Here is a 15,307-nt window from a genome sequence, read left to right on the forward strand (position 1 = left end):
TCTGTACATCACAAGCTACAATTGCTGCGTTCCAGAGATATATGGACATTTGTATGTCTACATTTTTGGATTCAATGAAAGCACTTTTCAAGAAAAAACTCATAAAGTGTAGCACTTAGAAACACAATGCTATGTAGGATTTCTTACTGAATGATCAGTATTTCATCTTTATTCATCAGTATCCATGTTTGTAGTCACAAATTCTATTAATATATATACATGTATGTATATTATAGAAGCTTTTATAGGAAAAACACAAAATCACATTTTGGAAGAAATTTTGCCCTGTCCAAATAGAACAGGCCATTACATGTTTTGGCATTGCATAACTTAATACCCTTTTTTGCAAAGCGGGTTACATTTGCATAAAGTAAACTTTATTTATTGCTTTATTATATTTCACACACGCGAGTTTTAGAAATAGACCACCTAAAAAAAAAAGAGAAAACAAAGATTACACATGAATAGATTACCTGTCATAAGAACATGTATCTGAGAAGGTACCTACAGTGCTCTGATGACCAGATGCATAACATGATCTCTCAGGTCCATCTGAAACTGGGCAAGTGTATGTATTATGCTATTGAGTGATATATTACCATCTCCTGTTCTGTGATTTAGGGTCCAAGAAATCCCTCGGTGGCTCCATAAAGGTCGGCCAGAATGCGCAAGATGAAGACGAAGGGCTGGATGCATCCATCTCGCCCGATACTCCGCCGGTCCCCCAACCAGAAGATGTGTTGGTGGTGGCATTTGGGAACCAGGGAAATGAATGCCCCGGAATGCTCTCCGAGGCCAAGGTATGTTCTGTCGCCGAGGTCGTCTCCAACATCCCAACGTTAGACCTTTCAAACTGCTCACCAGATGCAATTTACTTCAAAGAATTGTGGGTCAAATATCACTTTACTGCCTTGGGATTTTTTTTTTCAACATGCATTTACATGTAACCCTAAAATAGCAGGGCGGAGGGAGACTTGGGGTCCCCCCTTGACATTTATTTACTATTTCTACTCAAATCTGACAGACAACATCTAGTGATGCTAATATATTTCAGCCAGGCCTGCCGCCTCGTAAAAAAGAGCCCAAATTTTGCGGTGTTACATAATTTTCTTTTGTTCACGATACTGGCACAGTGCGCTGCAGACCTCTGTTCAATAGGGGCCAGATTAGCGTGCAGCAGTACTGTGTGGCTCATCACTGCGGTGGTGGAGCGCTTTTGTCCCCGGTGGTAAACTGCTTGCGCAGAATGCCCCAAACCGTAGAATACTGTTTCAAAACAAGGCTGAATTATCTCCACTATTGAGAGTGAAAAAATGTTGGTAATTCCCTGCGGCCTGATCTTTTGTATGAGTATGGTCTTTTGTTACAAGGTCCAACTTTGGAGGTCCCGGCCATGCGTATAAAGAATATGAAACCGGAACAGCAAGTGATTAAGGATTTCTTCAGTAACATCTTTAGGTCATTTTGACATTAATTTTGTTAAAATTGAAATTGTGGTTCTGGCTCAATTAAGAATTCTAAGACAGGTCTGTCAGAAATGCATACTTTTACCACTGACATGCTCAACACATACTGGCCAACGCGCTTGAAGCCATGAATTTCAACTGACTACAATATCTAAACCTTGTGTCTGATTGATTTGAAACTGCACATTTGTAATGATACATACTACGTGTAAGTTTCAAAACAATCAGGCATTGACAACCAAGTTCTTGACTGCTACAGCAACCCACTCCCCAACTGTGAGATGGTCCTAAACAACCCTGGCTCTGTTAGGGTTAAAACTCTGAATGCAGAGTGTTACCTTACATGTATATTCACCTCTGAAAACTCCCTGGCCATTTTTGCTCTGGAAATACCACGAATCCCTCAAATTTTTGTCTCTGCACTATCAGGGCAATAATAAATTGGACATCAATTTGGATGTATAGTTTTGGTTTTACCGCTATGAATCTATGACATAAAACCTGCAAAACCAGGTTATACGAATTTGGAAGAGTTACTTTTGAGATTGCTTAAGGTATCGGCGAGTCCACTTAGCGATACTTTCCACAAGAATGTATGTATGGAAAAAATCACTCACAATATTGGGTTTTGCTGTTCGCTGCAGGTGTTAAGCTCTAACCCGTCTCGTCCCAAGCCCAAGTTGAGTCCCACGACAGTCCAGGGCAATCTGGCGGCCATCAGCGAACAGCCTGAGAAACAGCTACGATTCTCTGATGATGCCGACGCCTCGGGGAACAGCGATCATCTCATGGAGGCCATGTCCATCGGTGAGTATGATGCATCATGAAGTACACCCCCATCGCTGCTGTAAGGGGTACGTATAGGTAATGCAGTGCAAATATCAAGAGTACGTGGATCATGTAACCTTGTTGCCTTGTGATATTTTGACCAATCACAGTTGTGATTGTGCATTGCATTATCCGACCAAAGGTACCTGGCGCAGCTGCTCACCAGAGAAAACAAGTTCTCTTGATGTCCAAGCAACCTTTATCACCCATATGTCTGCACAAGGCATTGTTTACAAAACTACTGTTAAGATTTCTAAAACCCAGTGCAGTGTATTAACTTCGGACATTAATTGGGACAAGAACTTCATTTGTGTATAGTCTTCATACAAGCGCTAGATTTCCTCAGTGTAAAGAGTGTCTATGAAGAACACAGGGTTATTACATGCCATGCAGTTAGGGCTGTACTGAATATCCAAATATTAAAATAAATATTCGATCGATTATAAAATATTTGAATATTATTTTTCAAATCTGAATATTCGAATGCAAACTTCAAGAAAAGGAAGGAAAAATGTTCTTTTGTTTTAAATGAGAAAACTTGCACTGTGGAAGCTTGTAACAAGCAGATTCAAAGAAAAGCGAGAGCAATCTTACAATGATTCAAAAAGTAAATTATTCATCAAACAATTTAAAAGGAATAGAAATTTTCAACAGGGCAAGAAGTACAGTTCATCTCTTAAATCTTGCTAAATCGTGGCAGAAGATACTCCTAGATGTGAGAAGCTAGTTTATTGATCATAATATACAATTGTATCTGCTATTGCTACTGATTTTGTATATGGTTAGTTCATCAACAATCTGCCAGTTTGTACAATCGAATATTGGATCAAAATGAAGGTCGAATATTCGAATAGTGAATTATTCGAATTGACTCAGCCCTACATGCAGTATTATTTCATTGGTTTGCACGTAAATGATGTTGAGCTAGTTGGGTTGATTCTCGGCTTCATGAGCTTAATGTGTACAAGACTTACATAATGATGTGTAAAGTGATTGAGAACTCTTAAAGGGGTGTGTGGGTGTCACCTTTGTTGTAACCTCGTACGTTCTGCATGTTTCCTGATTGCCTGTTTGGAAGAACTGTGTTTTTAACTTTCACAATATAGCCAAGGAAAGGCTACGTATTAAACTTGTTAAGATTAGTGTTACATGTTCCCTTTTTGCCGTTTATGCTACAGTGGCCTCAGAGTATTCCATGGATCTGGAAGGGGAGATGGCTAGTAACCTGAGCGGCCGTAACACGCCGCGGTCAGCGGTCAGCTTGGCCAGCAGCTCCACTGACCACAACCGGCCCGACCTGATCGATTCCACCCAGCTTCCCAACAATGCCAACATCACGGATCGTTTTGGCAAGTTTGAGATCGGGGATGCCCTGGAGAAGAAGAAGGCACAGGGGAATCCCGGTAGGTTGGAGACAGATTGGCATTATGACCTTCGTGAATAAGTCCCTCACAGAGGAAAGGGCCTAAGCCCCAGATATCTATTTTCTACCAACTAGATAGCACATACCCATATAACCCCACAGTGCGCTACAGACATTTGTAATTTGCCAAGCTTGAGAGCAGTATTGGGTAATAATTAAATCTTTCTTGTGTTAAGGATGTAGGAAAATTTTATTTGAAGCCCCAGGTGTAAATATAAAATCACCGGAGTGCATGTACATGTAGATGGGTCTGTAAGAGTTTTGATGCAACAGCCCACTGTGGCTAAGAATTTGGATCTCCCGATGAGACTTTATTAAGCACACAAGTGCAGTTAAGCCTCAAAGGGTGTGCCTAGTGACAATGCAGCCCTCTGTCTCTGTGTGCTATCCTGATGATTACCATGGCAGTAGTGTGATGCCACAATCAGCATCAGAAGCCGTCACTGTGGTGGCACGGCGATCATGGACAGGTGGTACGCGTGCGTTACATGCCTCTTCCAACAATAGGGTATCATGGTTTGCTAAATGCACGTGTGGTGCTACTGCAGTTGTGGCGTGTAATCGGATTTGTGTCTATTTATACTGGAGAAGAGGGTTTGATTTTGAGAATTTAGATTTGAGCACTTTGCACTTCTCTGTTTTAAAGTGATCTGTTCAAAGTGTAATCGGTTCATTGTATGTGGGTCAGATGAAGATAGCAGGTCATGGAGACTGAAGTGTCTAAAAAAAATTTGTGTGTGCTTGTATGCTTTCCAACAAAGAAACATTCAGTGAGACTTGGAGCACGGAGGTGATCGGCAGCGACACCTCGGAGCCACCCTCTGAGCCCAACCCCATTGAGCGCCTGCAGGAGATCGCCGAGTCCCAGGAGGACATTGAGCTGGCCGGGGCCCAGGCCGCCTCCCTGCTGGGCATCCGGCACTCGGCGCCGGACATCTCGGAGACGGCCAGCGAGACCTGGAGCGTGGATGTCCTACAGAGCGACTCGGAGCCGCCCGAGGACAGGATGCAGGAGGTGGAGGACGTGGCCCATGAAGAGGCCATCCAGGTATGACTCTAACTACTGGTCATTAACTTTGGGGGGTGGTTAAAAGTGACATTTATAGCACAGGGTTTATATGATGCACATTATCTAAAAGTATCTGTCCTTCAAAGGCTACAATTTAGTATCAATTCCCTGTCGATTAGGCGCACAGCATCTGAACATTCCCGAGACCATCCCACCTCCTTGAAGAGTGCTCTAACCATGCTGCCATTTTGGCTACAAAGTGCTGAATGCAATATCATCTACTGGTACAACATGTACCTTTAAAGGTACCCGTTGGCTCCTGGTTGAGGACGGTGGGTTGCATAAAAGGACTTTCCCAAGGTCACAATATGTTACCACCTGCCAGGATTCAAACCCCCTCCACCCAATTTTCAGAAGCTACTTGATCACTAGATCACGTCTCCACATGTTGAGGTGTTTTGGGATGGCAACATAGGGAGTAAATTCAAGCTCTTGGAGATGGAATTAGAATCTGACTCTAAAGTCTGCTGAGAACAATTGTTGGCAACGTTGTCAACATTGTCACTGTCGGTTTATTTTGAAAAGTTGCTGTCGTGGCCAGTGGCTAGGTTGTGCCAATTTTTACATCAAAAACCTTGGCTGTGCCCACCGTAACAAGGACAGAAATTGAGGTTCAGCAGTTACAGGTTTTAAAAATGATGATATGGAGAAAACCTACAAGTTGCCCTTTGCTGTGGGATGTACTGAAATGTTTACTCAGAATCCTGTTTTTCAGGCTTCCCTGCTAGAGGCTGACACAGATAGGACATCTTCCAAAACCAGCGATGGGCCCAGCTCAAGGCGGAGCTCCTCTGACAGTCCCAGCGTTGATGATGGGGCCATCAAGAAGGATACGGTAAGACCATGAGCGAGTGGATGCTCTGAATAAGGCACTCGTAATTATGACACAGGAGACAGTGTCATTCACATACCTGCCAGCTCTTTTAATTTAATCAGAACTGTCCAGATTTGTAAATTTTCAGACTAACAAAAATTGGAATATTCAGATTTCTATAAGAAGGAAGGAAAAAAAATTGTAACAAAAGAGGACCCTATTTGTATAAAAAAGGAGGGCATTATTTGCTGGTACACTTCAACGACAGTAATGGTATTTGTTACAGACCATACCGCAGGGGCTTGCTTTCTGTGAAAATTATTTTTCTGATATTTCTGGGTTTCTGGGGTCATGCGAGGTTCATAACCTGTGCAGCAGTCACTATGGAGTGAAATTATTAGAAGATGATTCTTTATGACACAAAATGATAATTTAATTGCATGCATGAGGTAGATTTACCCAAGATAAATTTTTTTTTTCTGTCAGAGCTCAGACGCCACAGAAGATTCCAACACCCACTACTTTGACCCTATGGAGGATCCATCCATGCTGAAGGGGTCTTCTCCCATGGGACCATCAAGCAGCTCTTCCTCACAGACCAACAACGACCACCCAGAGGGATTTTCAAGAAAGCCACTGCCGCCGCAGGAGGAGTTCATGCTGAGGCGCTCCTCCCCGCTCGTGGACGACCGGCAGCGGAAGCTCTCCAAGGAGGACCGTCCCTTCTCGAGCTTCCTTGATCAGTTTGATCCCGTGGGGATCAGGAATAACTACACCCTGAGAAGCGGTGCCGAGCCAAGTGGAACTGCACCGGCCAAGCCGGACAGCAAAGCCCAGGAGGACCTCCTGCAGGATTTTGATCCTTTCGCCGCCCTGAGCGCAAGATCATCCAGCACACTTCCGCCGTCGATTGGACGACAGGGAGACATCCCCCTTGGGGCCAAGCCCAAGAAAAGGAGCAATTCCACCCAGAAGATCTCCTCCAGACAGGCCGGATATGTATCCTACAATGAACTCCATGGGCTAAACCAGGATTTTGGTGCCCCGGGGAGACAGCAGCGCAGCAATCCCTTTGATCTCGTCCATGACGGTCTGTCCCATGTCAACCACGGTTTCTTTGAGCCGAGTGTGCCCTCCACCCAGCCTGACCCGTTCCAGCCAGACGTCTTGACTCCATTTGGCAACCTGGACCCTGCGGCACCTGTCAGCCACACTTCCCAGTCGCTTTTTGCCCTACAGCCTCAGCAGCAGAACGCCTCCTACCGGACGCCGGGACTGGACTCGGACAGCGGCATGGTGTCGGCGGACTCCAGCGAGCATCTGTCCAATCGTGTGGTAAGCTCCATCAGCACGGCCAGCAGCAGCAGTGCCTCCTTCCTCAACGTGTCCCTGGAGAGCTCCGCCAAGCCCCCTGACTTCCTCGCCCAGATAGGGGGCCAGGCCTCGGACGACTGGAGCGGGCTGGAGCAGCGCGAGTCCGGCAGGGTACAGAGCTTCCCCAGCACCTCCTCAGGTTCCAGCTTTGGCTTGGGCCCGACTGGATCCACAGAGATGGAACAGAAACAAGGCAGCAATGTTTTGTTCCAGAGGTCAAACAGTACAGATGCCTCCTATCTGATTGATGACAACAAGGCTAAACTAGTAAGTCCAAATTGAATTGTCAGTCGCTAAAAATTCTCCTTTAATGTATCTTGTTAATCATTTGCTGATGGCATTTGCTTCAGGTCACACTTAGCCTGCGTGTCATATTGTTTTCGGCCAGGAATAGTAATTTTTTTTACAGCAGCGGGATACCATTACCACAGTCCACAAAGATTGACTTTGCAAATGCAGGTCCTTGATTGTCATCTTTCCAAGATTTGTGGGACCCCTTTTTACTGTTTTGTCAATTTTGCTAACTCTGAGACTGTGTTTTGCAGCCATGTTTGTGTCAGTGCCTGCTAGTGGCTAAGGGTGGGGTGTTTATATGTTCATGCATTAAAATGAAAAAGTTACAAATCCGTTCACAGACTTTCTCAAACGTTTAAACGGAACTGCCACTTTTTAGGGGTCTGACGTTCGGATTGACGCAATCTGGCATTCATTTCTATTGTAAACGATGCCTGTAAAATGGAATCTGATTTTCAGAACACTTTACTGCTCGGTCGTATCAAAGGAATGCCGTGAATTCATCACTGGAACTTTGTGTCAACTATTTACATTGTATACAATTTGTTGTGTTTAAAGTTTTCAATGCCACAGTGGTACAGGTGGGGTGCGAGGGAGCGATCCAGAAGGGGCCCCGGAGGTTTTACGCGGTAAACCTCGCGGGGCCACTGGGTTTCTCGAGGTTTTTCTCATAGTACTATAATGAGCTCATTATCCACAGGTCAGCGCTCATCGGGCAGCCTCAGTAGAGGAACACTTTTGATTAACCGCCACGCAGATGACCCCAACACACGGACAAAAGAGTAATTTAAGCCTCAAAATAATCTCCTAGTAATCCCATATGTAATTAGATACCTGCCTTCCCAAGATGAGTAAACACCTTTAATCCTTATCTTATAATCCCTAATAGCAGCCACCATCCGTCATTGTCTGCTGTAGCTCTGTTGTTCTCTGCGCTGAAAGCTTCATCCTGTGACCATTCATGCCTGTGAAGTTGACCTGCAGCTCAAAGATTATGCATGTATATTCAAGAGCCATTCATGCAGCCGAACCTCAAAAAGCCTCGAGGTTTCCCGCGCAAAACCCCCGGGCCCCTTTCTGGATCGCTCCCAGAACATGTACATTTAAAGGTTTAAATGGTATGGGAAAGTTTTCGAAATGTTTTTTCAAATTAAACGTAAATTCCCAGCCTTAGCTGTGGCCCGTGGCCATTTGAGGGTTCCAGACTCAACCTCCAAGAACTAGTTTGAGCCCCTGTGCAAGCTTACAAACTTTTGATAGGAATCACTTGCTCATAGGGAGCAGTACACACATAACATGGTACATACAGAATGCGCTGGAACGTGTTTGAGCAGCCTGGTCTTTTGTTCCGAGTACGGTCTTTTGTTACAAGGCCTGGTTCCCTTTGTCTGAGGTCGCAGACCCCGGCCATGCATATAAAGCATACGTGTCCAGATCCGGAATCCCCGGCAGGGAGTGGTTAAGCATCCTCTGTGTTATGACACCTGATATCCCTGCATGTTTACACGTCATCTGGCAAACCAATAAAGTTGTATACATGTCCTTGTTTTTTGCTCCAGGAAGAATTATACAGTTCCAAATTGTCTAGAAAATGTCAGTTTTTATTCCTATTATTTGTAAATAAACTTATCACAACTTCAGTACCATTTTGTAGTACTGTAGAGCATCATCAGATTGAATGAACACATTGGGATCCACAGCTCTACTATGGTACTCGCATTATTACTATTTGATATCATCTCAGAAGATTAAGGTTTTTAGGGTTGTATTCGAGTCTCAATAGAAAAAGACATGCAGGTATGTAAATGGTGACAGTACCGTGTTGCCCATGACAAGATTGCTACTCACATGTACACGTAAATGAGAAACTGTTGTTTCATGTTCTGCCCCTGTTCAATGCAGTTCTTATTCAATTATGACGTAGCGTACCCATCTTGGTTTTTTGTTCCAGGATGTTGGTGACAGTGACAAAAGTAGATCCTGGCTGAAGAAGAAAGTCATTCAAATACACAAAATAGGTGAGTTTTTGGTAGACCTTCAGTTATCTCATGTATTTATTTTTTGCCTACATTTTTGACACAACTCGTTTTCACAGTATTTATCTGGGTAAAACTACCCTCAGCCACATTGTCAAGAGTTCCCAATTTGTTTCGGTAATAATTTGCGTAGAGTGACTCATGGCCACCCAAAATATAGGGTCAGTGAATGACAGCTGTCTATGATATCTGCTCCGAGCTGGAACAAGAGAGAGCGTGGGTTTTACACAGTAACGACAGTCCTTTGGTTGAAACTCACGGCCTGCAGGCACGGGTTCACTCATGTCTAGTGGAGGTCGGGCATGACCAATTTCCGTTTGAATGCATGGTCATTGCGAGTGTATCAGTTGTACGCAAGAGGCTGGTTGAAAACCTTTCCTCTGGTCTGTTCTTTTCTGTGCTTGCGAAGATGCACTTCAACTGGGAGGGGGGAGCAAGATATATTACTTGGGACACTGTGAGATTGATTGCTTCAACTGTTTGCTCCACAGCGGCCCGGAAACCAAGCAAGAAACATGGAACCGTCGCAGAGCGAGAAGACCGGGAGAAAGATCGCGAGTGGGAACAGGAGAAGAAACACTCGGAAGTCGCTCAGATCATCCCAAACCTGGCTCTGGTGCAGCACACATTCAAAGGTAAAAACACTGGACCCACATGAATCCAAGGGCCGTTTTCCAATACTCAACTTCGGCTCTGTCTCAGGCTTCGTTCCCAAACTGTCTCTCCAGGCCGTACTTAGCTAATTCTTGAACCCACTGCATTATTAAGCCAGCCTTTCCTTAGCCTGCTAAGTAATGATTTGCAAATGGACTAAGCATTTTGTTTCAGTAATCCGTGTGTATGTAATGCTCTGTTCTCACTAGGACAGGCTGGTTTCATTGGTACAGTACATGTAAATCCATCAACATTAACAGATACCAAGACCTCACATGTATTTTAACAATATGTCTCATGTGTGGTCACTTTGTGTTTGCCAACTCGAGTGACTTGTATTCCACATTACCACGGCAACACACAGCCGTACCTGCTCCTTGCAAAGTCCAAAGATCAAAAGATTTATTGGCATCTGTACCAGTCATACTGTTGCTTGCAATCCAAAAGTCACGGCAAAAATACCTCAGCAAAAGTGCTGGCACTTGTGATTTAGATGTTGAAAGTAGTGTATATTAAATATTTGAAGTAATGTACGTGCACGTATGAAATAGCATAGTAAGATTTGTACAGTGGTGAGTTGTGAGCTATGTTGAGTTGGGTTTGGCTGGGTTGAAAACTGTTAGACACGAGTTGCAACACAAAGAATAGAAACTTGGATAAGCTAGTTTTTGCATGTGCACTTGTACATTTCATCCGTACAGTGCTAATTGTTCATCTCTTGAAGTGTTGCATTGAATTCAATGGAACATCTTGTAGATTAAATTGAAATTGTCTGTAGGAAATTGTCATAAAAATGTACTGAAACAGTTATTGTATTGGGGGTTCACATGAGGTCAATTAGAAGCAGTAAGACGGAGGCATTATTTTGGAACCCATTTCATGCAGATGACGGGCTGAAAGCTGCTTCGGTTCCTGAAACCAGTAGTGAAGACATTCTGAACAAGTACCGTGGCCTGCAGCGGTCACAGTCATCAGAGCTACTGGAAAGTGACCACCTAGGACATGGTGAGTAGGACGATAGTTGGGTCATCCGGAAAAGGGCCTTTCTGCATCGTTTTCTGAAAGGTTATCCCACAGAGAAGTGGTATTAGTTTTCTAAGTGTAAAAAAACTAATGTGGTCACTCAGAATTCTTCCAGATTTCCTGATTTTGGACCATAACACTGCAGATTTTTCTAGGATTAACAACTTCTTGCTAAGTGGAGTTTGCACAGTTGGGATGCATTGCTGTGCGATTATTCATGATTTTTCTTTTCAAAATTGTTAAAAAATCATTACTTCATTTACTGGACATTTACACCCACACAAATGACTGTCTAGTGGCTACTCTTATCTGACAGGCAACCTCCATTGACACCGAAGTATTGCAGCCAGGCCTGCCGCCCAGTAAAGAGAGCCCACATTGTGCAGTATTACGTACTTTCCTTTGTTCTGGAAATTGGCCCAGTGCGTTGGTAGATGGCTGTGTTGTCTTTACAAATGCGGCCAGATTAGCGTGCAGTGGTATTGTGTCTCTCATTACTGGAGTGCTGGAGTGGTTTTGTCCCCACTGATAATACGCGGGCGCTGAATGCGGCAAACAGTGCTATATTGTTTCATAACAATGACGGATTATGCCAGCGTTCTTGATTGGCAAGTCCCAGCAGCTCGGTCTTCTGTTCCGAGTTCAGTCTTTTCTTACAAGGCCCAGTTCTTTTGTTCCAATGTCGGGCATCCAGCCATGCTTATACGGCCAACGTCTCCAGTACCGGGCACCCAGCGCTGAGTGGTTATTTATTAATATTTGCAATTTTTTCATTTGTGCCCAAAAAACTAAGGGCAAGATTGACATAGCCTTTCGGGCTAGAACTTTGTGCTTAATAGCTATCAAAGCTATAATAGCTATCATTAATAGCCCTGAAAAATTGTGCTATTTTATTTCAACAATCGCTCTGCTAGGTGTTTCCGGGCTTTGTCATCTTCCCCCAATCTCATCCCTGAAAGCTTGACAAGGAACAAGCTTGTATTAATTTCTTTCTGTCGTCCATTGTCTAATAACATAGGAATAAAATATTTGAAAGTACCTTTGACTGAATTTTTACACATGATAGCTGCTGCTGCCTTTTGCACCTGTCAAAAGTTTTATAATTATGACTTTATATGTGAACCTATATTGATACATTTGTTGAAATTTGCATGCAGTTATTGATAGTATTGACCATTGATTGTTATTTGTGGAAGGGAGTGAAAGTTTAATTTGTATTTTGTGGGCAGAGTTGAGCAACTTGGAATCGTCTACCGAGTCCAGCGGCAGCCGCAGCTGCGACAAGCCCGACTCGGGTGGTGGCCTGTCGGACCCACCGGACGTGGAGCCGGAGAACCTGGAGGAGTCGTACGCCTTCCTGGATGCCAAGCGCAAGCTGCGCATCGTCCTGCGTTCGGCCGATGTCCACAGCCTGCCCTGGCTGACCAACCTGCGCGTGCCCGAACGGGCCGCCTCGGAGCGGGCCCTGGGCATCTCCCGGGGCTACCCGGAGAACAAGCTGGTGGCCTTCCTGAAGGTGCAACTGGCTGAGGCCATGAATCTCCAGGACAGGTCCTTGATGGCCCAGCTGAGAGAGACTCTAAGATGCATTCAAGCCTTTGATAATGATGGGTGAATACTCCTTCATGTTCCATTAACTTTTTTCCAGGATTCACTGGCAATTTGCTGTGTGTTCACCGTAACCCTGCCATCCTTATGCAGCGTAGTGCAGAAGGTATACACATATAAATAAGGTACACTTTGTTGCACCGGGCAAATCACCTACAAAAACTTCCCACGTTGAGACTATAAGAGTCGGTCCCATTGAACATCGCGACTGTTGGAAATTGTGGTGGCTGGTAACCACGGACTCCAATGCCGTTTGGCCTGGGTCAGCCTGTTGGATCTGGTTGCACTGGGAAGACAAGCCACTTTGACTAAAGATGCAGACTGATGCGTCTGGCAGGATTCCTAGCGAAAATACCCCAGGGGGTTAGGATTAGAAAATTATAAAGATCAGTTAGTTTGGAGGAATGGCATTGTAGAACAGTGATTGTGCTATAACTTGTACATAGTTTCGGTATTATCCCTTACAAAATTGAAGCATGTCCATAATATTTTCAATGAGTAATATTTCTATCCTTGAATTTGTTTGAGATTGGCAAAATTAAGTTAGTATATTACTTTCAATAGATTTCTTTCAATCACTTCTAAGAAGTTTTTTAATCCAGAGCAGAGCTTATTTTGATTTCCCCTATGTCTCCATTTACAGAAGTGCTCACATTAAAATTTGCTTCTTTGACAGAATAAACCGTGCCCCCCAAAAACTTGGTGGTAACTTTCCAAAGGTGCTCTAATGAACTCTTCAGATACATTCTATGGAATATGTTTGGAGTAGGAGACAACTTGAAATGTGATATGCTAGTAGGCTGTAATTTTAGTGCCTACCAATCAGTTAATCAGGAAAATTGTTAGTTCTGAAATTGTAGGCTGTTCACCTGCCCAGTTTTGATGGTAGCTTTGTGAATAAAACACTGTTAGTTTTTGTTTCTGTTTGAGCAGGTGTGGAAGGCTACTTGCCTGCTTGAGGGAAGACTATGAGAACCGCGCACCGTACATAGCCTACCTGGTACGCAGTCGCAAAGGGCTGGCCTCCTCACGGGCTCACCTTCACCGACTGCTAGACAGAGTGGAAAGGTAGGTTGATTGGAATTCGGTGTGTCGCCCAGTGCCTCTGAGATGCCTGCTCTGTTGGATTGGGTTGTCATCTCAAGTTTGACCATGGCCACCAGCTTTTTTCTCCCCTACCACAATCGACCTATCATCAGTTTACGTATCTCTTTAGACAGCCCCCATGGAATTTCGTACATTGAGTTTCGTTTGTCTCAGATATTGGCATGTTGCGTCCTGTATCCATTTTGTATATCATGTAATAATTGGACGGTATTTCCCAAGCTGCATGGATGCGATACCACTGTGATTGGTCTGTCAATACCACAACACTTGTCTGACCATTGTCATCGCGGCCATTCAGATTTGCTATTCATATTTTCCAGCAGGAATAAATTTGTTATATTAATCTGGGTGCTGCCTCTCCCACAATTAAAATAAAGCTCCAGGATGGTTTCTCGTGCACTGTGGTAGTTCTAGCCCGTGTATGTCACTTTTTCATTTGTTCAGGGACAAAGCAGTGGTCAACAAGTATTTTACGATGGTACTGGTGCGTCTTTTCCTGGAGAGACAAGAGAGGAGTGTTTTAAAATTTATTGAGGACTTCAAGGCCCTCACTGCTGCCGATGAGAAGGTCAGTGAACCCTGTTTTGATTGTGTGACATAATTGGTCATCTGTAGCTCGCTGGGCAATTTTTGCCAGGAACCCTTTGTGGTCCTCAGTCCATCTTGAGTCTTTGGTCCTATGAGGTCCTCAGTCAGTCCTGGGTCCTCAGTCTTCCTGTGTCCTCGGTTTTCTTGGACCCACCAATGGATAAAGCAGGGTTCCCTTTGTCATGGAAAATCCTGAAAAAGCGGCCTGAAAATCATGGAATAATCATGCAAAATTCAGGGATATTGGGGTGTTTTGGAATCCTGGGGTTACAGGAAAAGAGGAATGGAAATCAGGATCATGCAAGGGCTATTTTTGATGGACTGTCTGTGATGTGATAACAGAATAATGGAATGATTTACAGGCTTATATCCTTGTCAGTCTATAGTGCAGTCATTTATAAAAGTTTAAGACCACCTGGAATTTTATTGGTATTTCTGTCACTGGGCCTGCATTATATTGGCCCTATTGAATGATTATTGTTGTCTTACTGAATGATGTTTTACAGTGGTGCATAGCATCAGTGTAGTACTATATACCCATTTGAATGAAATTTTTTGCAAAGGCAGGTCTTGTGTGACATTTGTCTGTAAGGCAGCATGGGTAAAAAAAGCCTGTCTGAGTAATCAGAAGTAAAGGAGGGCACACTGAATATTAGACTGTTAACATTTCAAATCCTGGAAATGTAGTTAGCTTTTAAACCAAGATACTAAGGTTATACATTGAAAATAAACATAAGTTGCTGTGATTGATTGGTTTAAGTTTGGTTTTTCGTCAGGTGAATGCATTTTGTATGGGTGGTCCTAAACTTTTGCAAATGAATGTAGTAACTATGGGCAGGCTTCCAACTCATGATACCTAACCAGAGCAACCTTTCCCTCCAAAATGGCTTAAATGTTGTGGAAATTGTTCTATTCTGTCCTGGACGTCAGTCCTGGATGTTGGTCTGCTGATCTCTGTGTGAACCTTGATAGGAAACCAAAACCCGGTTTTCCATGTGCTTTAACTTTTAAGGGGCTGAGAGG

At 43.9% G+C, this 15,307-nt stretch overlaps 1 protein-coding gene across 2 annotated transcripts in view; it reads left to right on the forward strand.

The window, feature by feature from the left end:
- The window catches only part of gapvd1 (GTPase activating protein and VPS9 domains 1), a 39,315-nt gene that overhangs the window by 15,796 nt on the left and 8,212 nt on the right, over window positions 1-15,307 (forward strand). For both annotated transcript variants that reach the window (XM_022254927.2, XM_022254929.2), the window contains exons 5-16: window positions 622-800; window positions 2,111-2,273; window positions 3,473-3,697; window positions 4,479-4,765; window positions 5,502-5,621; window positions 6,087-7,241; window positions 9,220-9,286; window positions 9,796-9,939; window positions 10,844-10,963; window positions 12,211-12,592; window positions 13,523-13,657; window positions 14,141-14,264. In XM_022254927.2, coding sequence (XP_022110619.2) covers window positions 622-800; window positions 2,111-2,273; window positions 3,473-3,697; window positions 4,479-4,765; window positions 5,502-5,621; window positions 6,087-7,241; window positions 9,220-9,286; window positions 9,796-9,939; window positions 10,844-10,963; window positions 12,211-12,592; window positions 13,523-13,657; window positions 14,141-14,264 — 3,101 coding nt within the window. The remainder of the gene's footprint in view (window positions 1-621; window positions 801-2,110; window positions 2,274-3,472; window positions 3,698-4,478; window positions 4,766-5,501; window positions 5,622-6,086; window positions 7,242-9,219; window positions 9,287-9,795; window positions 9,940-10,843; window positions 10,964-12,210; window positions 12,593-13,522; window positions 13,658-14,140; window positions 14,265-15,307) is intronic.

This window comes from Acanthaster planci, linkage group LG11 (assembly GCF_054643075.1).
Source record: "Acanthaster planci isolate LZ-2023a linkage group LG11, COTS_SCS, whole genome shotgun sequence".
Taxonomy (NCBI): domain Eukaryota; kingdom Metazoa; phylum Echinodermata; class Asteroidea; order Valvatida; family Acanthasteridae; genus Acanthaster; species Acanthaster planci.